This window comes from Neofelis nebulosa, chromosome 3 (assembly GCF_028018385.1).
Source record: "Neofelis nebulosa isolate mNeoNeb1 chromosome 3, mNeoNeb1.pri, whole genome shotgun sequence".
NCBI classification, from domain to species: Eukaryota; Metazoa; Chordata; class Mammalia; order Carnivora; family Felidae; genus Neofelis; species Neofelis nebulosa.
Window position 1 is genome coordinate 27,368,204 of NC_080784.1, and position 26,900 is coordinate 27,395,103.

General features: G+C 37.9%; 1 protein-coding gene across 2 annotated transcripts; it reads left to right on the forward strand.

The window, feature by feature from the left end:
* Positions 1-945: 945 nt before the first annotated feature.
* On the forward strand, positions 946-26,770 carry ERI1 (exoribonuclease 1). Of its 2 annotated transcripts, none has more exons than XM_058720157.1 (7): positions 946-1,220; positions 5,612-5,790; positions 8,125-8,335; positions 12,079-12,162; positions 13,470-13,579; positions 15,511-15,625; positions 25,608-26,770. In XM_058720157.1, exons 1-7 carry the CDS (start codon positions 1,113-1,115, stop codon positions 25,848-25,850), a joined length of 1,050 nt encoding a protein of 349 aa, XP_058576140.1. In that variant the 5' UTR covers positions 946-1,112; the 3' UTR covers positions 25,851-26,770. The 2 variants fall into 2 exon arrangements, with proteins under 2 accessions (XP_058576140.1, XP_058576141.1); XM_058720158.1 differs by lacking the exon at positions 946-1,220 and adding an exon at positions 2,312-2,331 and having other exon boundaries at positions 25,608-25,867.
* Positions 26,771-26,900: the final 130 nt, after the last annotated feature.

A 26,900-nucleotide genomic window follows, 5' to 3' on the forward strand; every position in this document is an offset into this window, starting at 1 on the left:
TGAGCAAGTTTGATCCTTTCAGGGTTTTAAGCTTTTGAAGAATCGACAATAGCTTTTTCTCTAGACCCCAGGGTCTCAGGAGTTGACCTCACAACTAAGACATGACACCTCTGGGTCTCAGGAGCATATTCCATGTAGTCAACGGCAGTGGGGAACTCAAACGAGTCCTCTTCCAGTGTGAACTCAGAATTGTCTGACTTAACTGTTCCCCGCAATTACTCTTTGTGGGCCTTGTGGAGGTTCACACCACATACCCGCTGATTTTTATTCAGCTAAAGATTCAAGGGTATGCCATGTGTATTCCGAAGCTCTTTCTCCAGGAACTCCTCATCAATTCCAATCAGCTTGGCCTCCCCAAATCCCCTTAACTCCGATCCCTGTCTTTTCAACTCAATAAGACCTGTCTTCTCAGTGAGATCTTAGGTCTTTTTTTGAGTTCCCCTTCCCTGCGCCTCAACTTGAAAACTGCCTTTAGGCAGAAAGCCAGGGTGATATAGGGTCGATCTTGTTTCTCTTCTCTCAGGCACAACGGTCCAGAATTTCCTATTGCCCAATGTCTGAAAACAGTTGTTTATATATTTCCTTCAGTCTTTAGTAAGTCCAGACCCATTTTCTCTGGTCCAGAAGCAGACGTCTTACACTCCTCACGGAAAACGTAAATTATTTTACAAATGTTATTTGCCACGGTGGAAGTTTACCGCTCCCCCTGGTACCCCTCGTTTTTCTTCTCAGGAAATACGGTGACGGGATCTTGTATCCTGGCGGTATTCTTTAGTGACTGGTGTAGACTGGTGTAACGGCAACGGGACACCTCGCCGCGCAGCGACGTCTGACTAGTAGCCTCCCGCGCGCGCCTCGCTCGCCTTCTTCCTCCCTCCCCCATCGGCAGAGGCGCTAGCGTTCCGCGCGCGCCCGCCCACTGCGCCTGCGCGGCGTGTGGACGCCACACGCTCCCGGAAGTGGGAGGTGTCCGCTCGAGTTTGTGTGGCCGCCGCCGCGGGAACGCGAGCCCGGTAATTTTTCAACGGAGAAAGGCGAGGCTTTCGGGCTTGGCCGAGTGAGAGTGAGCGAGTGTCGGGCTCCGGCAGCTCTCTCCTTACGTGACAGCCGGCATGGAGCATGAGCGGAGCAAACAGCCTGGCAGCGAGGCCGTGGCTCCCGCGCGGCTGGAGTCGCCTCGGTCCGAGTGTGGGGAGGAGCCGCGGAACCCGAATCCTGAGGTGAGTCCGCCGCGCCTGTTCGTCGGTGCCCGGCCCTTCCGGACTCCCGCGCCCCTGCCTTCTAGGCTGTTCCGCAGAAACGTCAGCCTTTCGACTCCCAACCCCGGCCGCTCCCCCTGTTCCCATCCCCGGCGCCTTTCCTCGGGTTGGTTGTCTCCAACCCCCCTGTCGCCCGAATTTATCCTCTGGCAATGTGATGTGAGGAAATAGTCAAGACGAGAAGTGTGTGAACTGTGGTTTTAGAAGTTCTGGGGGGGGGGGGGGGGTGGGGGGGGGAATTCTGCTCTAAATACTCAGGGCACGCTGTTGCTGTAGTCATTCTGTCTAGCCCTTTTAGGTAGGTTATGTTTTTAAAACTCGCACCATACGCTCTAGGCGTGTCATTTCTAGGACCCGAAGTCCATTACCCGCCCCCCGCCCCCCAGCCTTAACGGAGGGTGATTGCGCCTGTTATCGGAGCTTTTTGCCCATTTGCTACCATTTCATATAGATATTCTACACGACCGCTTTTCGTAGTGATTTTGACAACTCACTGGTAGAACCCCGTACGGAGTAGAACTGTAAAGGCGGTCTCAAAACTTCCTTGTTCATCTCATTTGGCAGGTATACATTATTGGTGACTAGCGCTGCAGATTGTAAATAATCCTAATGCTGAAGTTGGCCCATTTCATTTGAGTAACGTATGTTGAGCACTTCATAGAGTGGGTACTTGCACGAGGCTTCCTTGCTCTTAACTCTTCCATCAACAGCCAGTTCTCCAAATAGCAGCTAGAATGATTTTTCAGTGACATGAATCTGATGTGTTTTTCCCCAGCTTAGTCTTCAGTTGGCTGCCCGGCAGGACCTGGCTCCTGCCTCCGTTGCTGACTTCTTCCCTTTTGCTGTCACAGCCCTTAGCTTCATGGGTTCTTTTATGGTGGATAGTCTTTCTTCTTAAGGATCTCTGATGCTCCCTTTGTTCTGCACGACCTTCTTTTGGGTTTTTTGCATAGCTGTCCCATTCTCCTTAAGATACACACTCCGAAAGGCCTTGGATGCTGCCTCTCTCTAACGAACCTCTTTTCCACTCACCTCCCTCTTCAGGCTGAGATGCTGTCAATAACATCGTCATGTAAGTTGGCTTCAAAATAATTGGATGTACTTCAGTATATTTTGAAAGTCTTCAAACTTTGAGATATAGCAACATAAGACTTAGGTCTGTGTTCCAAATTGGTTTTAGTGACTCATAGTTGTTAAAAACTTATTGTTGATACTATTTTTTTTTAATGTTTATTTATTTTTGAGAGAGAGAGAGAGAGAGAGAGAGACAGAGCGTGAGCAGGGGAGGAGAAGAGAGAGAGGGAGACACAGAATCCGAAGCAGGCTCCAGGCTCTGAGCTGTTAGCACAGAGCCCGATGCGGGGCTCGAACTCACGAACTGTGAGATCACGGTCTGAGTGGAAGTTGGCCACTTAAACTGACTGAGCCACCCAGGCGCCCCGTATTGTTGGATACTGTTGACAGTTTTGTTTTGTTTTCCTGTCTCAGGCAAGCAAAGTATTTTGTTGGAACACTGCTAAATCCATTTTCATTATTCCTAATGTCAGTTGTTTTTGTAAACTGATAGGTATTACATTTTCACATTTTTAACCAAGTAGGTACACCTTTCATCAGAACTCTTCTTTTGGAAGAATTTTAATCAGGCTAAATTATACTTCTAAGGTTTTTTTTTTTTTTTTTTTTTTTTTTTTTTTTTTTTAGCGTGTAGTTGCGGAGGCTGTTTGTTTCGTAGGTAACGCAGTTTTTTTGGCAATCATATATGAAAACATTTCCAAAATAACTATTTTCAGAATATTCTTGCTACAGAGGAAAGTTTCTTTTGATAAGCAGTTATCTTTTTATCTCACTGTTAAAACCTTTTCTTTCATGTTGAAATAACAAGTTGTGTTGAAAGGAAAACCTTTTAAGTTTCAAGCTATTAATCCCTTTCTCATCACAGAAAATGACAGCAATTTTGGAATACCTGTCTTGCAAAAGAAAATATGTAACTCAACTTTAAGTTCAAAAGCGTGGTAAGATAGTAAGCCTCTTTTTGGTATAAAAGTTTTTCATAGTCACTTCCCATACTGTATATGTTCTCTTATTTGAGATCATATAAATTGTACAGTCATTTATTTGAATACAGAAAAATTGCAGAACGTCACAATACTGTGAAAATGAATATTCCTCTCCATAATATGGAATCTGCCCACACTTTTCTCATTATATGTCTGGTACTTTATGTGACCTGTGACAGGTGGACATAGACATTGGGGAGGATGTCATTGTCAATCTATTGTTTAGTAAAATAATTATGCATTTTACTAGATTTATAGTACATGCGGGTTTTTAATATTTTCTTTTTACTCCTTAGTGGGTTGACTTGAGCAACCTTCTTCAGAAACCATTAGTGTAGACCTTAAATTTGGGAGCAGACACTGATCACTGAGAACCAGAACTTCACGTGCCCTGAGCTTCATTGAAAGAGCTGGAGTTGGACCTGGGAGAGGAAGCAGATCTTCCTTTACAGAAATCATGATTTATAGCAGATTTAAGAGACCTTAGTGTTATTTTGGGTAATTTTTGTAGCTGCAGTTTTAGGTAAGAATTAAGCAAGTGAATCAGAGAGAGGACTTAGCCAAAGAATAAATTTGCTTAAATTGACTGAGCCATCTGTTTTGGTAGACAAACTGTTACTCATTGTTGACCTAAATTTTAACCTGACTGAAGATGGAGTTTAAAATTCACCGTAAGTTTAAAGACAAAGGATAAATTATCCTGATTAAATTCTAGCAATAAAGTAGCCAGGTATTGTAAATTTAATGTATTATTGAAAACTACTTCCATAGCTTTAGTAAAGTTTTTTAACCATTTGTCAACAAGGAATTTCAATATAGTTATTCTTCAGTATATGGACAATTTACACATTGGGATTTCTGATCTCTTCCTCTGAAGACATAGGAATAATTCTTGAGTGCTCTAGCACAGTACCTAGCATTACATTTCTAGTAAATGTGTGTTGTATTAAACACACATTTGAGAGCTTTGAGCGAGAAATAGTCCCTGAACGTTTAGGATTAGTGCTAAGTCAGGGAATTTGGCCTGTCCATGGTTATCCCCTCTTAATCTGTAATTAGTTCTTATGGGGACAATGTAGTAAATTATGACTAAATTAACAGACTAATATGGATTAATGCTAAGTACCAAAGTTTTTTTTTTTAATTAAGTTTATTTTCTTGTTACTGAGTGTTTTTTTTTTTTTTTTTTAACGTTTATTCATTTTTGAGAGAGAGAGTGCAGGGTGGGACAGGAGTGGGGGGAAACCACCGCAGGGCTTGAACCCACGAACCATGAGATCATGACCTGAGTTGAACTCAGATGCTCAACTGACTGAGCCATTCAGGCACCCCAGTACCAAAGTCTTCTTGAAAATTCTGGAGCATACCTAATACTTGTAACATTGCATGTGGAAAATTGTTAACTTATAAATGGAACTTTGAAACTTGGCATATTAATAACTTTGGACTACCTGTGGAGTGATTACAATTGAGTTCAGTTTTTTCTTAACACAGAGTTTGACTTAAGGAGAGGAAAGATTTATGATACACTAACTGTAGTTCTCCTGAATAATTGGTATATATGTGGGTTTGGGAAATTGTGTGTTTTGAAGCTGAATACATTTCCTTCTTTGCTTGGGGTTCTAAGAGATTATGAACTAGGTTTCTGTATAGTCCCTTTTGTTTTTATATTGGTCAATTCTGTTAACTTAGTGAAATGAAGTGAGGTTAAAAAATTCTGAGGATGTCACTGACTTATACATGCACAATGTTGTAAAAGTTCTTTTAAAAATTGGTTTGTTTAGAAATTTTAGAATGTTTGTGAAAAGGTCTGTTCTGTAGTCTATGATGGTAATAAAGTTCCCATTAATAGCCATGGTGGTATGGTAGGTGGCATGGTGTTGGGAGCCCGATACACATAATCTCATTTAATCTTTATAATAACCTTGTTTAAATACTGTTTACCATTACCAAATACCAAATGCGACTTGGAATAGTTATTATTCTTTATTTTATAGATAAGGAAACTGAAGATCAGAGGCTAGTAAGTATTCAGGGTCATGCTGCTAGTAAATGGTCAGCTGGGTCTCTGTAGTGAAGTGCTCCCAGCACTGGTGCTATTTTTATTTAGCTTCATTTCTTTTAAGAAATCTCATGACTCAGAAGAGAGCAGGGTAACTCGTATTAGAAACATGTCTTCTTTCTATGCACTTTTCGTTGAACATGTAGTAATGAATAGGCCTCAGGAGTTTGAATCTTTAAGATGTTTGTATTAATTATAAGCTTATCTATATGTATATATATTTTTTTTGGTAGAAAAAGCAACAATGTAGATTTGATGGCCAAGAAACCAAAGGATCTAAGTTCATTACCTCCAGTGCAAGTGATTTCAGTGACCCAGTTTACAAAGAGATTGCTATTACGAATGGATGCATTAATAGAATGAGTAAGGAAGAACTCAGAGCTAAGCTTTCAGAATTCAAGCTTGAAACCAGGTAATTAATAACTTTTTAAAAATACAGAAGTAGTATATGCTTATCCTAGAAAATCTTGAATACACTGAAGAATTAGCCAATCATCTGTAATCCTACCTTATAGATAACCATTATTAACAATTCACATAGTAGCTACAATTTTCATTCTTATAAGTGAATCTTTATGTGCACCTTTGATTATTTATGGCAGTGTCTTGGCCAGTAGGCTAAGAGTGCTGAGTTGACAACCGTGAGTATTTTGACAGTATGCCTACCAGCAATGTACAGAAGTAGCTATTTTATTGTACTAAATATATTTAAAATTTTTTTAGTTGCTCATTTGGTTGATGGTTAATTACATCTTACTGAGATTGGATATGTATATATATATATATTTTTTTTTTTTTTTTATTTTTTATTTTGTCCACTTGTGTTATTTTTATAAAGAGGGTTTCTTTGAAACCAAGTAATTTAAAAAAATTATTCACCTATCAGGAAATATGTTTTTTTCTGTTTTAGCTTTTAAAAATATGCAGAATGATAGCATGCATTATATTGAACTGGATATTGAATGCGAAAACAATGCAGCTTAGCCAACTCTGTGTGTGTGTGTGTGTGTGTGTGTGTGTGTGTGTGTATGTGTATGTGTGTGTATCTTCTGTGAAGTGTATACACTCTCTGTGTTTAGTAAATTTTTGCAAAACAAATCACTTTATGTTGACTTGGAGCTTGGAGTAGGAATGAATGACCTTTGGAATGCAGAATTTTGATAGTTAATTGTCAGCATCAAGAAAAGAATGGACTGCATGCAGTAGGTGAAAATGGTTATTGTTTCTGGGTCCTCATTATCCTTTTTTTTCTTATAAGCAATATTTATCCTCTGTTTTAAAGTTTATTTTTTTGAGAGTGAGATAGAGCATGAGTTGGGGAGGGGCAGAGAGAGAAGAAGAGCGAGGATCCCAATCAGGCTCTGCACCATCAGTACAGAGCCAGACGCAGGGCATGAATCCACGAACTGTGAGATCATGACCTGAGCCAAGATCAAGAAATACTCAGGTGCTCCCATTTTGGTAATTTAGAAAATCTCAAGCAAATAAACATTAAAACATTCTGTCTTAAAACAACGAACTGGTTAATTATCAATATTCTCATGAATAGGATTCTTTTTCAGTGGTAGTTTGGGAAGGAAAGTAAAAGGTTAAATTAAAAAGAATTTTTAACATATTTATTTTTGAGAGACAGAGACAGAGTGTAAGTGGGGAAGGGACAGAGAGAGAGAGAGGGACCCAGAATCTGAAGCTGGCTCTAGGCTCTGAGCTGTCAGCACAGAGCCCGACATGGGGCTGGAACCCATGAACTGTGAGATGATGACCTGAGCCTAAGTCAGAGACTCAACTGACTGAGGGCCCCGGGGTGCCCCTAAAATTTTTTTTTTAATAGTTATTAGTGATGTGTCGAAAATACCTTAGTTGTCACTGCACACTGGCTACAGTTTAGGTCCTTTTATTTTTACTGCCATTTTGTATTTGTAAACCATTAATAGGACTCAAACAAGTAACACTGAAGGAAGTCTGAGCACTAGTCATGACTTTTAATTTTTAGAAGTGAAGTACATACTGTTTGAAGTACATGACCACCATTACCAATGATTGTTATCTACTTAGAACAATCTTTTCTCCACCCACTATTTGTAGAACATGTATTTTGAAAATATCTGTAATCTTCTAAATAAAATTCTATCCATGGTAGATTAAGAAACCTGCTTCCAGTTAAGAACCTATTGAGTATGGCTGTTCTTCTGGACATGGTTTACACTAGGGTATCTTCCAAATGAGTTTTCCTAGCTAGTAGACATTCAACTTTATATGCAAGGCTCATAATGCTTTCTTATTCATATGGGTATTTTAGTTGTCTAACCTATAAAAACCAAAAAGAAAGATAACATAAATATTCCATTTACCTGAATTTTCTTACTCTGAAATTTGTGTTTGGCCTGTAGAATAGTTCAACATTAATTTCAGTTGTTGTATTATGTATATCATTTTGGTATAAGGCAGTATGGCTATATAGGCAGTGTATGCTAACAAGGTGTATGGCTTGAAATACCAGTATAGGAGAAATGCTCTTATGTACTACAAAAATGAAAAGTTACTTCTGAAGGAAAATATTCTGTGTTACATTTGATTTTAATTCTTTGCTAACTTAGCCTTAAGTCTTGCTTTCTTTACATTTATTCTAGTTAATATTTGCTAAATTATGCTGTGACTGCCAGTTCAGTCCTTTGCCAGCAGGTAAGAGTTCAGATTTTTGATTGTAAAACTCATCTAAGAGTTAATTTTCTTTTTCTTTCCTTAGAGGAGTAAAGGATGTGCTAAAGAAAAGGCTGAAAAACTATTACAAGAAGCAGAAGCTGATGTTGAAAGAGGGCAATTGTGCTGACAGTTACTATGACTACATTTGTATCATTGATTTTGAAGCCACTTGTGAAGAGGGTAACCCACCTGAGTTTATACATGAAATAATTGAATTTCCTGTGGTTTTACTGAATACCCATACCTTAGAAATAGTAAGTGAATTGTTACATTTTGATTTTTCATTTTTAGCTGCAGCTATTCTGGTGTTCTGTAGTAGAGCAGGGATCTCATTTGCTATTTAAAAAAAAATTTTTTTTTTAACGTTTATTTATTTTTGAGACAGAGAGAGACAGAGCATGAACGGGGGAGGGTCAGAGAGAGGGAGACACAGAATCTGAAACAGGCTCCAGGCTCTGAGCTGTCAGCACAGAGCCCGATGTGGGGCTCGAACTCACGGACCGCGACATCATGCCCTGAGCCGAAGTCGTTCGCTCAACCGACTGAGCCACCCAGGCGCCCCTCATTTGCTATTTTAAAGCTAGAATTAGAATTTAAAAGTGGGCTGTTGGCTCTTGTTGTGTACTATGTATCAGCTTGATTAATAGAAAAGCTGTAATGAAATAATTTCAGAGGCTACTTCTCTCCTTTTCCAGGAGCTAAAATTACATTGTTTTTTTTGTTTGGTTAGAACACATATCTGGCTGGACATCAGAATCTCTTAGGGAGTTAAAAAAAAAAAAATGCCTGGCCCTCATCCCAGAGATTCTCATTTAGTTGTTCTGTGGTGGGGCCCCTGACATCAGCATGTTTTTAAAGCTTCTCAGTTGACATGCAGTCAGGATTAAGAACCACAGCTGTGGACTCCTATAGGCTCTGATCTCTAAAAATGGCAAATTACAGAAATTGCCTTTCAACTTAGAACTGGCCGTCTTTCTGGTGAAAAGTTTAGGGACATATGGCACTCGTAACCTTGGCTTTGAGCTATATAATATATTGGCTCTGTACTATTGGTTGTCACTGTCCTATTGGTTCTGGAAGTCGGAAGAAGTTCTCCAAAACACTACTATTTGCCTTATAAAATCTGAGCAAACATATCATAACATCTCATCTATCTAAAAGTTACTTCTCTTCCATCACCAGTAGCCACCAAAACGTTGGGAGCAAGTATAAAAGGCTTGTGTATAAAAATGCATACATTTTTTTCTTAGTGTTATTCAGAATCTCTTTTAGTTATAATCAGCCTGTTTATATAATTTCCTTGCCCAAGGAAGATGGAAGTCCGTAAATTAAAAGGAAAAATGACCGCTACGACTGTAATAATCTTGCATAACTCACTGGATTCCACTTTTTCTTTCTTACTCAAATTTACTGCTCTAGGCTTTCTCTTCCCTCATTGAGACATTAATGACTTACTGCTTTTTACTGTATTGTTCCCGTCACATACGGACATGTTATTTTTCACACCATAAAAAGCTTTTACTCGATTCCACTTCCCTGCCAGCTACCCCATTTCTTTGTTCTTTTCTGGTAAGTATCTTTGAGAAAGTTAGGTACTGCTGTTTCCTCCCATTCTCTCTTAAACTCCCACCACTGTGGGTTTAAGTTAGGTCTTCAATCCTATCCCTCCACTAGCATCATTTGTTAGTGTCATCTCTGACTCTCATCTAAATGCTGGTGTAATTGACCACTCTGTCCTTGCAATATTTGCTGCAGGTGACTGCCAGTACACCTCATTCTCTTAATTCGTCTCCATCCTCATTGGGCTCCCTTCCAGTTTCCCTTGCTGGTTCCTTCTTTTCTTCATAGCTCCTAATATTGGATGCCCCAGGGTTCAATCCTAGGTCCTGTTCTCCCTACAGATCCTCTCCCCTAATCCCATCTACTTTCAAAGCTTTTAGAAATTGTCTGTATGCTAATGACTCCCAACTGTTTATTTTCAACCTGGACATCAATCCCAAATCCAGGCAGCTTATTTAATATCTCTGCTTGGGCATTTAAACAGACCTCTTAACATGTCCCAAAGTGAGTTTACTCTCCACCTGTTGTGTGTTCAGCTTTCCCTAGCTTGAGTGATGGCAATTCTTACTTACTCAGTTCAGAAACCTTGGAATCATCCTGGACTCCTCTGTTTCTTCCCATCACACATCCAGACCAACTCCGGTTTGCTCTGCCTTCAAAATTCATCCAGAACCCAGCCACTTAACTGCATTCCTGTGACTCTAGTCTGAGCCCCAATAATTTCTTGTCTGGATTTACTGCATTCACCATCGAACTGGTCTCTTGTTTCTGTCCTTGTCTCCTAAAGCAAGTCTCAACATAGTGTGTGGAGTGATCCTTATAAAATAGAAGCCATTTTCCTTCTTTGGGTCTTTCCCATCTTCCCTTCAGTGGCTCTTCTTTTAACTCAGAAAAAAGGCATATTCCTTAACATGATCTGGCCTCTCACCACCTCTGATCATGCCATATTGACCTGCTTGCTGTTTCTCAGAGATACCAGGCATGTTCCACCCCCTCACCTCCAGGGCTTTAGTTCTAATTCCTTTCTTCCAGAAGTCTTGCTGTTTATTCCTCCCTCCTACACTCCCTCTCTTCTTTCCAGTCCTTCCATGGTTCTCACCTTCTGCATAAAGGTGATGATCTATTTAATAGTCTAGCTGAAACCATCCCCCACACCCAATTTTTCTGATCCTGCTTATCTGCTCTACTTTAATTTTTAATTCCCCTTATCATTTGATAACTTACTATGTAATCTGCTTAAGTGGTTGCTAAATATTTGCTTATCGAGTGCATAATTCTCTGGTAATCATTCTGATAGAAGTGAATGAAGTTTTTTATTAGTGGTATATTTGATACTACCTGCTTGTATTGAGAAGGGAAGTTGCAGCATATTTTTGAAAGATTTTCATTGAAAATTATGAAAATATTGATACTTAAAAGGATAGAGCCTTCATTTATCTGAGAAATTCAGTTAAGTGGACTTTTTCTTTCTGCAATGCATTTGGTAAGTAAAGAGCATCTAACTTTTAAAGTTCAGACATTCTTTGCTGTTGTTGAATGTTGCTCTTTGACAAGAGTTAACCTTTACAACTCATTGGCTTAATGTACTAATGTGAAGAAAGAATTTATTAGGAAATGGAACATTTTTCTTAATTTTTTGAGTCTTCTGTCACACAAAAAAAGTCTTTTTCTCTGTATCTACCTAGTATTAGCGATTGCTGCCTTTAGGCTTCAAAATTGTCCGTAAGTTTTAAAAGTGACTTAGCATGTTCTTGTTTAGGGAGGCAGTGTTGGGCTAGAGGAGCAAGCGCTTGGAGGTCTGAGCTTAATGGTAACAGTACCGGCCTTGTGAGCTCACAGACTTGTTGGGAGCAGATGAGAAGGCAAGCATGAGAGCTTCTCAAAGAGGATAAAAATGGCTACAAAAATATAGTATTCTTGCTCTTTAAACTACTACATCTCATGTAGTTCAATTTTGATTATTAGATTTCAGTTTAATGGAATCAACATAAAAATAAAGACTATTCAAGAGTAAATGAGAGAGCAGTAATCTAGAACTAATTTATTATAACTAAAGATTGGCATTTTTTTCAAAGAGTTTACTATTATTTAAAAAGCTGGTAGCATCTTGAAGTTGAGGTTGCATTATTAAGCTTTACAGTTTCAAATAGTACAAACAAAATTATCAACATTTTGCTTCTCAAGATAATGTGTAAACTGGTTTGAAGGCTTGCTTTCAGATACTTGTTTTATCTTAAAAAAATTTAAACTATGAAGCATAGTCAAATTAGAGTGCTTTGGGAGTAGAGAATTATCCTGAAATGGTTAAAATTCTAGAAAGGGTTATGTCATAAGCACCTATAAAATTATAGTCTCCTGTGGCTTAATATTTCATGTACCTTGTGTCATGTATCTGAAGTCATAGAAAATACTTTAACTTGCTCTCCTTTCCTTGTAGGAAGATACATTTCAGCAGTATGTGAGACCGGAGATTAACACCCAACTTTCTGATTTCTGCATCAACCTAACTGGAATTACTCAGGTTCTAATTCTATGTTCTTTTTTCTAGAGTTTGAAAGAGGTTCTGAAATTAGGGTTGTATTTCATAGTTTAAAAAATTATTATTATAAACAACGTACTTACTTGATAAAGATTTTCCATATTATAATATGAAAAAAGTAGGAAAGCAAATTTTATACCTGGTAAAATCTTTCTAGCCTTTCCTCTTGAGGACTGGCAATGATGAATCTAAAGGTTTAATTTTTTTGATCATTGGTAGAACAATTGTTACCATGCTGGACTTGGAAGTTTTAAAATGTATCTGTTTATAACCTGACCTTCTATATAGGTTAATGTTTTATTAGGTCTCTGATCTTTTTATTGTGTTGTAATGTGTTAGGGCCTTTGTTTAGTTAGTTCCCTTATTCATTTACTCATTCACTCAACAAGTATTTGGGTGCTTCCTGTAGTATTTGCCAAGGTACCTGGGACACAGAGATAGTTAAGTCAGTCTCCTCAGGTCACTCGACAGTCTGTATTCAGGAGGACAGACAGACTAAACCAGTGAGTGGTGACAATATTGTTAAGACTAATGAGCAAGTCGTTGTTTTATCAGGGTAGTATGGGCATCTTATGACAGAGGGAATGGAGGGCTGTCCTGTGCCAGACTTCCTCAAGTTAGTGAACTTGGGCTGAATCATGATAGGTCAATAGGCAGGAAAGAATGGCTGGGCATTTCACGTGTGCATGGTAGGACTGTCAGTAGTTGGGGATGGTCAGGTGTGCATGAGCTAGTAAGAAAGTGGTCAAAAATACAGCTAAAGTGGTAGAAAATACAGCTACAGTGGTAGGCGAGGGAGGCCAGGTCATGAAGAGTCTTGTGTGTCTTTTTATCCTGAAAGCCTTGGGGAACGTTTGCAGGATTTTAAGTACGGAAGTGATGTGACGATCAACTGAGGAAGCTCAGTCTGGCAGTGGTGTGTTATCTGTTGTAGAAAGATCTGAGCTTTGAGATAGGGAGACCGTGTTGGAGGGCTGTGGCTTGTAGCTGGGAGATTTCCCTTTTCTCCACTCCAGAGAATTAGTCAGCCACTAGGTTGAGGCCTTAAAAAAAGGAGAACCACTGGGGATGATCTTAAATCTTCATTTGGGGAGGATTGTAAACAATCTTTAATTATCTTAAAAATGCAATGTTAGGTGGATCTCAGCCAAGGAAATCACGTAGAGTTTAAAATATCATAGATGAGACTTTCTCTTACTGTTCCTTTCTCTTCAACGTTTGTGTCTGAGTATTTGTAGGACTACATGTAGCTACTCTGATTTTTATATATTTTACTTTTATATCCTCAGGATCAGGTAGACAGAGCTGATACCTTCCCTCAGGCACTAAAAAAAGTAATTGACTGGATGAAATCGAAGGAGTTAGGAACAAAGTATAAATATTGCATATTGACAGATGGGTGAGTATTTAGCAAAATTATCTTTTGTAATTTCCTTTTTAAAGATAAAAGATGTTCATGTTCATTTAACGTTCAGAATAACCACAAAAAGTATTATTTACTGATAGTTCTGGGGTCTCCCACAAGAGACCATATTTTTCTTCTCACATTCTTATTTCTACTTAAACTTTGAATCCTAGGGACCAAAGAGAGGAGGGAAAGCAATGGTAACAGTCTAATCCAGGACTAGAAGACTAGGGAAGGATAAGTGTTAATGTGTAAAACTAAAATAACCTTTTTATAATGACACTTCCTTGCTCAAAGAAGTCCCAAATTTTCAGTCTGGCTTTCAAGCCAGACCTGAAGCCTGTGTACCCTAATCCACCTGCCATTCTTTTCACTGTGGTCATGCTGGCCCATGAACCATATGGTGTGTCCTTTGTGCACTTTTTCATGCTTTTCTTCTACTAGAAGGCTCTCTTCCTTTACTACTTTATTAAGCCCTTCTGTTTTACTACGCATACTTCAACTCATACTGATTTTTGGTTTTTTGGATATCTCATAGGCTTTATATATGTACCATTTGTGTTGGCATCTAAATATTCTGATAGACTTAAACTTTATTTATGTAAGACTTACGTGTGCAAGGTGATTAAAAATCCTTTCAGGGTAAGGACTTGGGCTACTTGATATAATCTTCCATAATGCTTACTGTAGTCTGAACTCAAAATTTTGTGTGCTCAAAAAGCATTTGTTAGATGAAAAATTTAGAGGGAAGATCAGAAAGATTAAAACAAGGATTACAGGCATTGTGCCAAGGCAGCTCCTAAAGGATAGTGCTATTAAGATTGAAGAAGAAAGTCCTAATCGACTTCTGTTTCAAACTGTGGACAGATTGCACACTAAAATGGAGATGTCACTTACATAAAGGGTTTAGTGACCCTTACATAGGAAAAAAGCACTGAGTGTAGTCACATTATAATTGTGTTTAAAAGTAGAAATTTGGGAAAATGTTGATGGACCTCTTTAGAAATCTGTTGATTTTGAATGTGAATGAGCAGTGTGCCTGCCAAAGTATATAGGTGTTTTTGTCATAACACAGTATGTGTGATTCTGTAAAAACCTCACATTCTGGGACATAGCTCATACCTCCAGAAATAATTTGGACCACGCAGGCAAGCAGTTCACATTAAGTGGAAGTTGCCTCAGAGGATATTACAAATGCACAGAAGCAATAGGATCCTGGGGACAAGCACTCGTTTTTAATTTTTTAATAATATACTTGAAAGTACTGTTGGCAGTACAGCAGCTGAGTTGAGAGTTTTTTCTTTCCTGCTGAAGGTTATAATTTCTACAGCTATTGTCCCGATTCCTTTTTTCCTAGGAAAAACCATGTACAAACCAACACAACGTCCATATTGTACAATCAGTATTTTCCTACTTAACTACATAAGTTGATTAGTGTTGTAGAAACATATGCTGTAACACAACAAATTGTATTCTAACCCCTGAATAGCTACTTTCTTCTCTTTGAAATATTTTGTTCATTTGTTTTGTTTCAAAGCGCACCCTCAAAGAACTTCCTAATATGATAAACTTGCCATTAAAAGTAAGCTTAGCAGAATTATTTTTGGCTTATGAAAAAATAATTAGCAACATAGAAGTCTGCCCAAGTAATCAGAACCATGAAAATGGTCATGATGAGCCTAGTAAGAACTAGTCAGTTTGTGAGAAAAATTTAATATACCTGACTTGTACTTTTCTTTGTTTTTTTAAAGTTTATTTTTGAAGTAGTATTTTGGAGGTAGAGAGGTTAATTTTGTAAGTTTGATATATGTGAATATCAGCAAGAAAGGGGATGTGTAAATCAAAAACAAATAGAAAGATTTTACTTGTAAGAACAGTATGGTATTTATTTCATTGTTTTTCACCCCTGTTTTTGATTTTACAAGTTCGTGGGATATGAGTAAGTTCCTGAATATTCAGTGCCGGCTAAGCAGGCTCAAATATCCTCCTTTTGCTAAAAAGTGGATCAATATTCGAAAGTCATATGGGAACTTTTACAAGGTAAAAATTTTCATTTTATTGATTATATTGCTCTTGATAAACTTATTACATTTTGCATGTACATCACATTGTGATTTACTAGGTGCTTTTCACAGGAAAAGGCAATATACCTTTGTTACTTACTATCTAAACATGAATATGATCATGATCTTATGAATTTAGAAAGTTGAGCTGTTTTTCTTTAAATCTATTACCATTATTTGAATAGGTTAATTGTATATACATGCTCTTCAGTAACAGAGGTTTGAAACTATAGGGGTATTTAATGTGTGAATTGTTTGTGGAACAAATGCTCCCCACTGAATTTTAATTTTATCAGAGTTAATGCATAGGTGTAGTGTAAATTTTTAAAAGTAGTATTACAAGGCTTATGACAAGTGGCAGTCATCCACTCTGGCCCTTACCGGCACTGGTTCCTATTCTCGTAAGGCAGACAATTTCAACTTTTTGTAGCTCTTTCTTCCAATATTTACCTTCATACTTTTAAATGATAGGTTAATGCTATTTGTTGAATTTTTGGTTTGAGGTATCTCTTGAGTTCCTGCAATGGAAGATGAAGATTTAGCTCTGTGAAAAAGCCACAGTACCTGCATGTCCTTCCCCTCTGTGTGTCTTCCTAATTAGTTACATTATCTTTGTAATCAAATTATTCCTAGGTGCTTCTGTTCTTGTAACACTAGAGACTTCACAACTTCTCCCCAGATTTAACAAGTGCCTCCTTCAGTCGTTATCCTGTTACTTTCCATTCAAACTGTAGACTGCTCCCCAGTACTCAGAACACTCAGGTGCCCTCCAGTGTTCGTTTTCTTTCTCTTTCTCTCCCTCTCTCTCTCTCTCTCTCTCTCCCTCCCTCCCTCCCTCCCTCCCTCCCTCCCTCCCTCCCTCTCCCTCCCTCCCTCCCTCCCTCCTTTTTCCTTGGAGATTACCTGCCTGGAACTTTTAATCCTGTTCTAATTTGAACTTTTTGTTTTTCAGGCTTTTTCTAAAATCATCCTAGGAGATTTTTCTTTTTCTTTGCTTCTCTATCACATGTAAGACCTTGTGCTGTCTTCTTTCTTCCTTTACAACCTCATTTTGATGAAGCACATCCTAGTTTCATGAGAAAAGGCGCTTTCCCTTAAAAACATTTTTTGTGGTTTTGACATTTTTTAAAGCTGACAAGTGTACATACAGAAGAGTGGAGTTTTTTTAAAAGTGAAATCCCTTGTAACTTCTGCTCACTCAACCCCTTTTCTTCTTCCCAGAGCCCCTACCCCACAGTCCATACTTTCATGGAAATCATTTTCTTGTTTTTCCTTACAGTTTTACTGTTTATATGTACATCCGTTATACTTTTGCCTGTTTTTGAACATGTTGAACATGTTTTAGCATCGTGCTGGCTGTATTGTTCATTTTGCTTTTTTCCCCGGCATTATGTTTGAGATTCATCGATGTCATGTATGTAGCTGTTGTTAACTTTATTGCCATGTAGAATTTCATTGTATGAATATCAGGAGTTTGTTTATCTGCTCTATTTGACTGGTCATTTGGGGTTTTTACAAACAGTGGTGCTATAAACATTCTTACGCATGTCTTCTGGGGCTTCTTTGCGCTCATTTCTCTAGGGTATAAACCTACGAGTAGGATTGCTTGTTGTAGGATATGTGCATCATTGATGTTAGGTAATGCAAAAATAGTTTTCTGAGGGGGTTGTACCAATTTGCACTCTCCCCAGAAGAGTAGATGAGTTCATAATTGCTCCACGTCTTTGCCAGCATCTGGTGTTGCCAGACATTTTAAGTGTTTATAAATCTGGTGGATGTGGGATGCCATCTCATTAAGGTCCTAATATGCATTTGTTTAATTGCTTCTCAGGTTGAGCTTGTTTTCCTATGATTATTAGCCATTTGAATTTATTTTGTAAAGTTCCTGTTTAAATCTTCCCATTTAAAAAAATTGAGTAATCTGGGGCGCCTGAGTGGCTCAGTCAGTTGAGCATCCGACTTCAGGTCATGATCTCGTGATTTGTGGGTTCAAGCCCCACATTCTGCTCTGTGCTGACAGCTTGGAGCCTGGAGCCTGCTTCAGATTCTGTGTCTCCCTCTCTCTCTCTTACCCTCCCCCACTCACCTGCACGCCCTCTCAAAAATAAACATTAAAAATTGGGTAGTTCTTCTGTAACTGTAGATTATAAATTGTGGTTGTGTATAGATATTTATTTTGGATACTAGTCCTTTGATTATATTTGGTGTTTTTTTACTTCTTTGTGAATTTAGCTTTTCACTCATTTTATGATTTTTCAAAAAAACTTTTTTTATGGAAAATTACAAATGTATACAAAAGTTGACAGGTATAATGAACCCTCGTTACCCAGTTTGAATAGTTATAATCTCATGGCCAACCTTGTTTCATCTGTATCTTCACCTGCTTACCCCTTTCCTTACTCTATTGAAGCAGATCTCAAACTTTATTTTCATTTGATCTGTAAACATGTTGTTATGTAATTCCAAAAAATAAGGAATTCTTTTGAAAAGCATAACCACCATACCATTATCACACAGAAAAACCAACAGGAATTCCTTAATGTTCTCAAATAGTCATAAATGTCATAGTTTTCTTTTTAAATTTAATTAGCTTTTTAAATTGAAACATAGTCGATATCAATGTTATATTAGTTTCAGGTGTACAACATAGTGATCGGATAGTTCAGTACATCACCCCCTGCTCACCATGATCTGTGTTACCATCTGCTAGCATACAGGCTTATTACAGTGGTATTGACTGGTCCCCGTGCCGTGCATTTCATCCCTGTGACTTCCTTTATGCTTGGGAGTTGGTACCTCTTAGTCTTCTTCACCTTATTTTTTTCTTCTACTTTTTGTGTTTTGAATCAGAATAAGGTCCACACATTTATAGTTGGTTGACATGTCTCTTAAATTTTTTAATCTCTAATTAAATTCCTTTTCCACCTGTTTTTCTAACAGTTGTTTTATTTTGTTTTTAAGAAACAACCATTTGTCCTGTAGGTTTTCCCACTGTCTGCATTTTGCTAATGTGATAATTCAAATGTGTCTCTATGCTCTGTGTTTTATGTAAATCTGTAGGGTCTTGGTCATCTTTAGGCCCTTTTTTTTTTTTTTTTTTTTTCTGTACCTCAGGTGACAATGCATTCTTATATTAGGACATCTTTGTCAAACCTTTATTTATTCCAAGGATAATTATTAATAATTTAATAATTAATTAAGCCATAACATAATTTTTAAGTCTGCATAAAAATATCTATTGTTCACAATAGATTAGAGTGTTCAGAAAGTTGCAGATATATTAAGGCAATAACATTGCCAGTGCTTTTTTTTTTTTTTTTTTAAGTTTATCTTTGAGAAATAGAGACAGAGTGGGAGAGGGGCAGAGAGACACACACAGAATCTGAAATAGGTTCCAGGCTCTGCGCTGTCAGCACAGAGCCTGATGCGGGGCTTGAACTCATATGCTGTGAGATTATGACCTGAGCTTAAGTCAGAGGACCAACCAAGTGAACCACCCAGGCTCCCCACTCTTTTCTTTTTAATACATTTTTTAAAGTTTATTTATTAATTTTGAGGCAGGGGAAGGGGCAGAGACAGAGGGAGAGAGAATCCCAAGCAGGCTCTGTGCTGTCACCACAGAGCCGAATGCTGGGCTCGAACTCATGACTGTGAGATCATGGTCTCAGCTGAAATCAAGAATCAGATGCTTAAGCAACTGAGCCATCTAGGCACCCAACCAGTGCTCTTTTGAGTACAGAATAATATTTCTTTGTGAATCTGTATATGTTGACCAGTTTATTAGGCTGCTCTTTTCTATGTGGATTTCTTCTGTTCATAAATTTATTGACTGTGATGCCAATTAGTGTAAGTTGAGGAAACTTAACATTTATCTTTTTAAAATGTTTCCTTCTCTGCCTTCACCCCCCCCCCCCCCCCCCCATATCCAAGCAGGCCTAAAAGTCTTAGCACAAATTTTTACTATATAGGAGTCTAATAATGTATGGTCTTTGGCAAGTACAAAGTATTCTTTTTTCCAGGGGCACCTGGGTGGCTCAGTTGGTTAAGTGTCTGACTCTTGGTTTCGGCTCAGGTCATGATCTCATGGTTTATGAGTTCAAGCCCTGACTCAGACTCTTTGCGGACAGTGCAGAGCCTGCTTGGGATTCTCCCTCTCTCTCTCTGTCCCTCCCCCGCATGTGTGCTCTTTCTCCCTCTCTCTCAAAGTAAATAAACTTAACAAAAAAAACAAGTATTCTTTTTTTTTTCTTTTAAAACCAAAAATTACTCTTTATCCAGCCTTTCTTAGGAGTGGAGATAGATAGATCTCTAAATTTGAGATTAATCTCTTTCCTTTTCATAAATTAAAAAATTCGTAAGGCAAACATAATACTTTTCTGTTTAATAACTGGCTGAAACTTAAAGTGGGTTTGAGTTTTCTATGAGTAGGCTGAAACAATACAGATACAAATACAGCCTACAGACACAATTTTATACAAGATTTTGGAAAATAAAAAAGCTTATTTCTGCGTGGCATGATCAGACTCAAGTGTAGGTTTAACTCAAAAATATGCAGACATGTTAGTTTTTAATTTCTTTTCTAGTTCTTTATACACATTAAATGTCATTTTTGAAATAAAAGGATGAAGCACATTGGTAAGGTGATAGCTGTTTGTTTTCGTTCTTTTGTTTTTGTCTTTCTTTTTCCTGTACAAATACTCAGTTCTGGTTAGGATTTGAGACAAGCTTGCATGGATTTCGTATTCCACTGAAATGAGACAGCTTCTGCTCTCGCTCTTCATATTGTTAAATAAGAAGAGGTTTATTACTCACACATATAAAAGGTTGAAAGCTGCAGTGAAATATTCGTTGCTTTTCTGTGAATGACTGGACCCTCTTCTTTGGCAGAAATCCACAACTATTCTTTTTTTCTTTTTAAATATATTTTAGAGAGAGCACAAGCAGGGGACGGAGAGAGAGAGAGGGAGAGAGAGAATCCCAAGCAGGCTCCTCACTGTCAGCACAGAGCCCGACTTAGAGGTTCAGTCTCACAAACTGCAAGATCACGACCTGAGCCAAAATCAAGAGTTAGACGCTTAACCAACTGAGCCACCCAGGCGCCCCTAAATCCACGACTGTTCTAAAGGCAGATCAGTAAATCTCTTCTCTAGTGTACAGTCAGACTGTACATTACAAAGCTCTTTTCAAAGTGAAGTTCTGTGGCTGAGCAGAAGATTCTAAGAAAGGGTTTTTTACCTAGTCACCCTCTGGTGTTGAAAGGGAGGAAAAATACTGTCTAATTTTCTACAATTTGTCCAGATGGCTTACATTAAGTCTTGAGACTTGCTAATAGCTTTTCTCACTGTCAAGCCTAAGCAAAAGTGTGAACATTGGCAGTTTTTTTGCAATATGATTTTCCCAAAGATTCACTTTTCCTTGAAATCCAAGAATCTTACCACTTGAAGTTAAGGGTTTTCTCCAGGGTCTTATCTTGTTGAATTAGTTTATGTGATGAAAATGTCTAGGCTAGTTTCTGCAGCTCTTCTGCAAACCAGTCAGCAATTTCTGGCCTACCACTTTCCTGCCATTCACCTTCCAAGTCCGTCACCGTGCCGAGAACTTCTTGCCAGGCCAGAGAATGCGTGAGGTTTATGTGCTCTTTACCCAGGTTCTCACACAGCTCTTCAGTTTTAGACAGGATTGAGTGAATTGGCCCTTGTTTAATAGAGCTGATAATTTTTTTTGGCACAATCCCTGATTTTTCATGTTACCTCTGATTTATTTTGTGGTAAAATAGGCATAGCATAACAATATGCACCATTCTGACCATTTTAACTGTACAGTTTAGTGAAGGATGGACATTCATATTGTCATGCAGCCATCACCACCATCCATTTGTAGAACTTTTTCATCTTCCAAAACAGAAACTCTATACTTTTTAAAAAGTGACTCCCTCTTGCCCCTTCCTCCAGCCCCTGGCAGCCACCATGCCACTTTCTCTGTGAATTGTACCGCTCTAGGTACCTCATATAAGGGAATCTTCCGGTATTTGTTTTTTTTTGTGACGGGCATATTGCACTTAGTGTAATGTCTTCAAGGTTCGTATGTGCTGTGGTAGGTGTCAGAATTTCCTTCCTTTGTAAAGCTACGTGATAATTCCATTGTTTGAGAAGTTCTTTCCTTTTGAAGGCTGAATAATATTTCATTATATTTTTAGACCACATTTTGTTTATCCATTCATCTGTTGATGGACAGTTGGGTTGCCTCCACCTTCCGGCCATTGTGAATAATGCTCCAGTGAACATGCAGGTGCAAATAACGGAGTCCCCGCTTTCAGTTCTTTGGGTATATACCTAGAAGTGGAATTAGATCATACAGAAATTCTATGTTTAATTTTTTGAGGACCTCCCAAATGGTTTTCCGTAGTGGCTGCCCCATTTTACATTGTCACCAGCAATGCACAGGGGTTTCAGTTTTTCTGTATCCTTGCCAGCACTTATTTTCCATTTTCTTTTTTTCTCTTTTTTATGTTTTTTATGTTCTGAGGCAGGGGATATAGAGAGACTGTGCACGCTCCATTGGGAGAGGGCTAGAGAGTGGGGGGTGGAGGGTGGAGTGGGGGGTGGGGGCAGAGGATCCAAAGTGCGCTGTATGCTGACAACACAGAGCCCGACAGAGGGCTCGAACTCACAAACCCTGAGATCATGACCTGAGCCAAAGTCTGATACTTAACCAAATGAGCCACCCAGGCACCCCTCTTTTTATATTTTTAAATGATGGCTATGTAATGGGTATGAAGTGGTATCTCACTGTGGTTTTGATTTGTATTTCCAGAATGATTAGTGATGTTGAGCAGTTTTTCATGTGCTTATTGGCCAGTTGTATGTCTTTGGAGAAATGTCTGTATAAGTCTTTTTGCCCATTTTGAAATCATGTAATTTTTTTTTTTTATTGTTGAGTCTTAGGAATTATTTGTATATTCTGGATATTAATCCTTTTTCAGATCTATGATTTCCAAATATTTTCTTCCATTCTGTGGGTTGTCTTTTGCTATTGATAGTGTGTCCTTTTATATACGAAAGTTTTAAATTTTTATGAAGTCCAGTTTATCGAGTTTTTCTTTTGTTGCCTCTGCTTTTGGGTGTCATATCCAAGAAACCATTGCCAAATCCAATGTCATGTAACTTTTCCCTTAGGTTTTCTTAGAATTTTGTAGTTCTGACTCTTTCTTAGGTTTAGTCTTTGATCCATTTTGAGTTAATATTTTGCTAGTGACTATACTGAATTTGTAGATCGTGTTAAGTATTTCTGATTATTTAGCAATATTAAATCTTTCAATTTATGAACATGTCTCCCCATTTAATGTATGTTGTCTTTAATTTCTTTCAGCAACATTTTGTAATTTTCAATATACAAGTCTTTCACTTCTTTGGTTAAACTTTTTAATTTATTTTTTGCTACTGAAATGGAATTTTTTTCTTAATATCCTTTTTGGATTGTTCATTATTGTATAGAAATACAACTGATTTTTTAAGTTTATTTATTTTGAGAGAGAGAGAGAGCACGTGCAGGCATGAGCAGGGGAGAGGGAGAGGGAGAGGGAGAGAGAGAATCCCAAGCTGACAGCGCAGAGCCCTATGCAGGACTCGAACTCACGAACCGTGAGATAATGACTGAAATCCTGAGTCAGACACTTAACTGTCTGGGCCCCCTGGGCTCCATGCAACTGATTTTTTGTGTGCTGGTTTTGTATCCTGTGACTTTGCTGTCTTTGCTTATTAGTTCTGACAGTTTTTTGGTGGAATCTTCAGAATTTTCTAAATAAAAGATCACGACACTTGCAAACATAGATAACTTTTTCCTTTCCAGTGGAGATGCCTTTTATTTTTTTTTTTGCCTACTTATTCTGGTTAGAACTTCTGATACTGTTTTGAATGGGGAAAGTGGGCATCCTTATCTTGTTCCTGATCTTAGAGGGAGAGCTTTCGGTCTTTTCACCATTGAATATAATGTTCACTGTAAATTTTTTATATATGGACTTTGTTATTTTGAGGTAGATTTCTTCTCTTCCTACTTTGTTGAGAGTTTTCATCATGAAAGGGTGTTTAATTTTAACAAATGCTTTTTCTGCATCAATTGAGATGATCATGTGTTTCTTTTTTCCCTTCATTCTGTTAGTGTGGTTTGTTACATTGGTTGATTTTTGTATGTTGAACCATCCTTGCTTTCTAAGACTAAATCCCACTTGTTCATGGTGTATAATCCATTTAATATGCTGCTCAATTTGGTTTGCTGGTATTGTTGAGGATTTTTGCATCAGTATTTATAAGGGATATTGATCTGTAGTTTTCTTGTAGTGTCTTTGTCTGGCCTCCATATCAGGATAATGCTAACCTCATCAAGTGATTTAGGAAGTGTTCCCTCTTCAGTTTTTTGCAAGAGTTAGAGAAGGATCAGTGTTAATACTTCTTTAAATGTTTTTTAGAATCCACCAGTGAAGCCATCTGGTCCTGGGCTTCTCTTGGTTGGGAGGTTTTTGATTACCAATTCTGTCATCCTCCTTACTTATTGTAGGTCTGTTCAGATTTTCTGTTCCTTAACAATTCAGTCTTGGTGGGTTGTGTGTCTAGGGATAGTCCATTTCACCTAAGTTGTTCAGTGTGTTGGAAAAATTATTTTTGGAAGCACATTTTCTAGGTGATATTTAGTGAAAGGACCAGAAGGTGATAATTCCAGCTAAGGATAATTAATGATGTTTATCATGGTTCTTTTATATCATTTACTTTGTGATTCTCCTAATAACCCAGTGAGTAAACAGGATAACTGTTAGTCTTATTTTATTTTTTAAAGTTTATTTTTGAGGGGGAGAGAGCACACACGTGAGTGGGGGAGGGGCAGAGAGAGGGAGCAAGAATCACAAGCAGGCTCCACGCTCATCACCTATCCCAACCCAGGGTTTGATCTCACGATTGTGAGATCCTGACTGACCTGAGTGAAATCAAGAGTCAGGTGCCTGACTGAGCCACCCAGGTGCCCCTACTCTTATTTTACAGATAAAGAAGCTGAAGCCCCAAGATGTTTAGGTGACATAGCTATACAGACTACACAATGTAAAACTTAACAGATCTTCCCAGTAGTGATATACAGAAGGTAGAATGGTGCTTCTCAAAAGTGGAGGGGCATATTGAAATTTGGGGTGTGAGATTTTTATATTTATCAAATATTTAAATAAATTTAAATATTTATATTTAAGTAGGTTGAAAAGTATCACATGATAATGTCTTTCATTCTTGATCTTCATCATTGTTTTTTTAAGTTTATTTTTGAGAGAGACGGAGACAACGTGAGTGGGGGAGAGGGAGAGAGAGAATCCCAAGCAGGCTCCGTGTGGCCAACACAGAGCCCCATGTGGGGCTCAAACTCACAAAACCACAAAATCATGACCTGAGCCAAAACCAAGTCAGACACTCAACTGGCTGAGCTCCCCAGCCGCCCTGATCTTTATTGTCTTTAGTCATAGAAAGGCTAGATTTTTTTCAGTGTATCCACTGAAGGAGTCTATCAAGTAAAATAACACATTACGGTAAAATACTGTACAAAAGAATGTTTGAGTTCAAATGGTAGAGCTTTAACTTAGATGTCTAAAACAATACATTTCTCCACCTCCGCCCCCCTCCCCAGGGAATGAATGAATGAATGAATGAATGAATGAATAAATAAATAAATAAAACACATTTTCTTTCATAAATGATTTGTCAAATTACAAAACTAGATTCTTTAGATGTCTTGAGGATTCTGTCTGTTTATATGTATTTTCATCTATAACTTCATTTTTTTAAGCTCTGAAGGTTTGAATTATCCATTTAACCAAGAGTATTTGCCCTTTGCCTAACTTTATTACTGTTAATTTTCAATTTCTTATTTTTCACAGTGATTTATAGAATACTAAAGAATTATTTACTAAGCTATTTATTTTTCAGGTTCCTAGAAGCCAAACCAAATTAACAATAATGCTTGAAAAGCTAGGAATGGATTATGATGGGAGGCCTCACAGTGGTCTTGACGACTCTAAGAACATTGCCCGAATAGCAGTTCGAATGCTTCAAGATGGATGTGAACTCCGAATTAATGAGAAAATGCATGCAGGACAGCTAATGAGTGTGTCTTCCTCGTTGCCAATAGAGGGCACTCCAGCTCCACAAATGCCACATTCTAGAAAATAACAACATTTTTGCCCTTTGCCCATGGATCATTCACTCTAACTGGAGTTGCTACAAAGAGGTAGCAGATGAATACTTATTGAATTAGTCATGCAGTGCAAAATTTGAGCACCTTAAACATTTAAACTCTTACTACAGTTACAGTTATATATAAACCTATGTGAACAGATTCTGTGGAGAGGGCGTATTGAATTTTTTTGTCACCAGCACTTTTAATATGAGCAGTATTTGTTACACAGTAACAGTTCCTGCTTAGAAGTGAATTTTGTAATTTAAGGTGTCCAAGATGTGTCCCTTTTGGTTTTAAAATGCGAACGCTTTATTGGCTCTTCCCTTGAATGTCCTATCTTACTGATGTTTAAATATATAATGTATTTCTACATTAACATCATTAGATCAAGTCATTTCTTACAGTGCAGAAAAGATTGGAAGGCCTTATCTAGCCTTTGGGTTTTAAGAATATCATAGTCCTTTTGATTTTTGAAATCTATATGTGAAGTTCACCTGTGCATAGTGAATTTCATAAGGTACTTGGTACACATACCTGCCCACATTTCTTTTCAGTTTATAATTGGAAGACTTGTGTGTTAGATTATAGGGCCTTCTTAAAAGTTCAGTTACTGGTGAGATTAATGGAAAGTCAGAGGAAAATACCATTTAAAAGAGTTTAAGGGCTGTACCTCAAACTTTGTAACATATAAACATATCAGTGGGTTTTTCTTAACTTGGTTTTTTGGTTCCCCTCCCTCTTGTGACATATATCTGCCCTAATTCTTAAATCTAAAAGACCATGCTTTGAAATAGACTAAAAATAAGGGTCACCACTTAATTTTGCATTTGTATTCAACACTATGAGTAAGGTTAATAAAGTCAAATAATGGTTTTTAACATCTTATGTTTTTATTAAAAGTTGATTTTACATAGTGAGTACCACTGTTAATTCTTAACTAATTCTAAAAACGTAAGTGTGTTCATGGGGTTGAAAAAGCAACTTTTATCTCTAAGCTAAAAATGTTTTCTGAATTGAATTTCCCCCTATAGCTTTCATGGAAC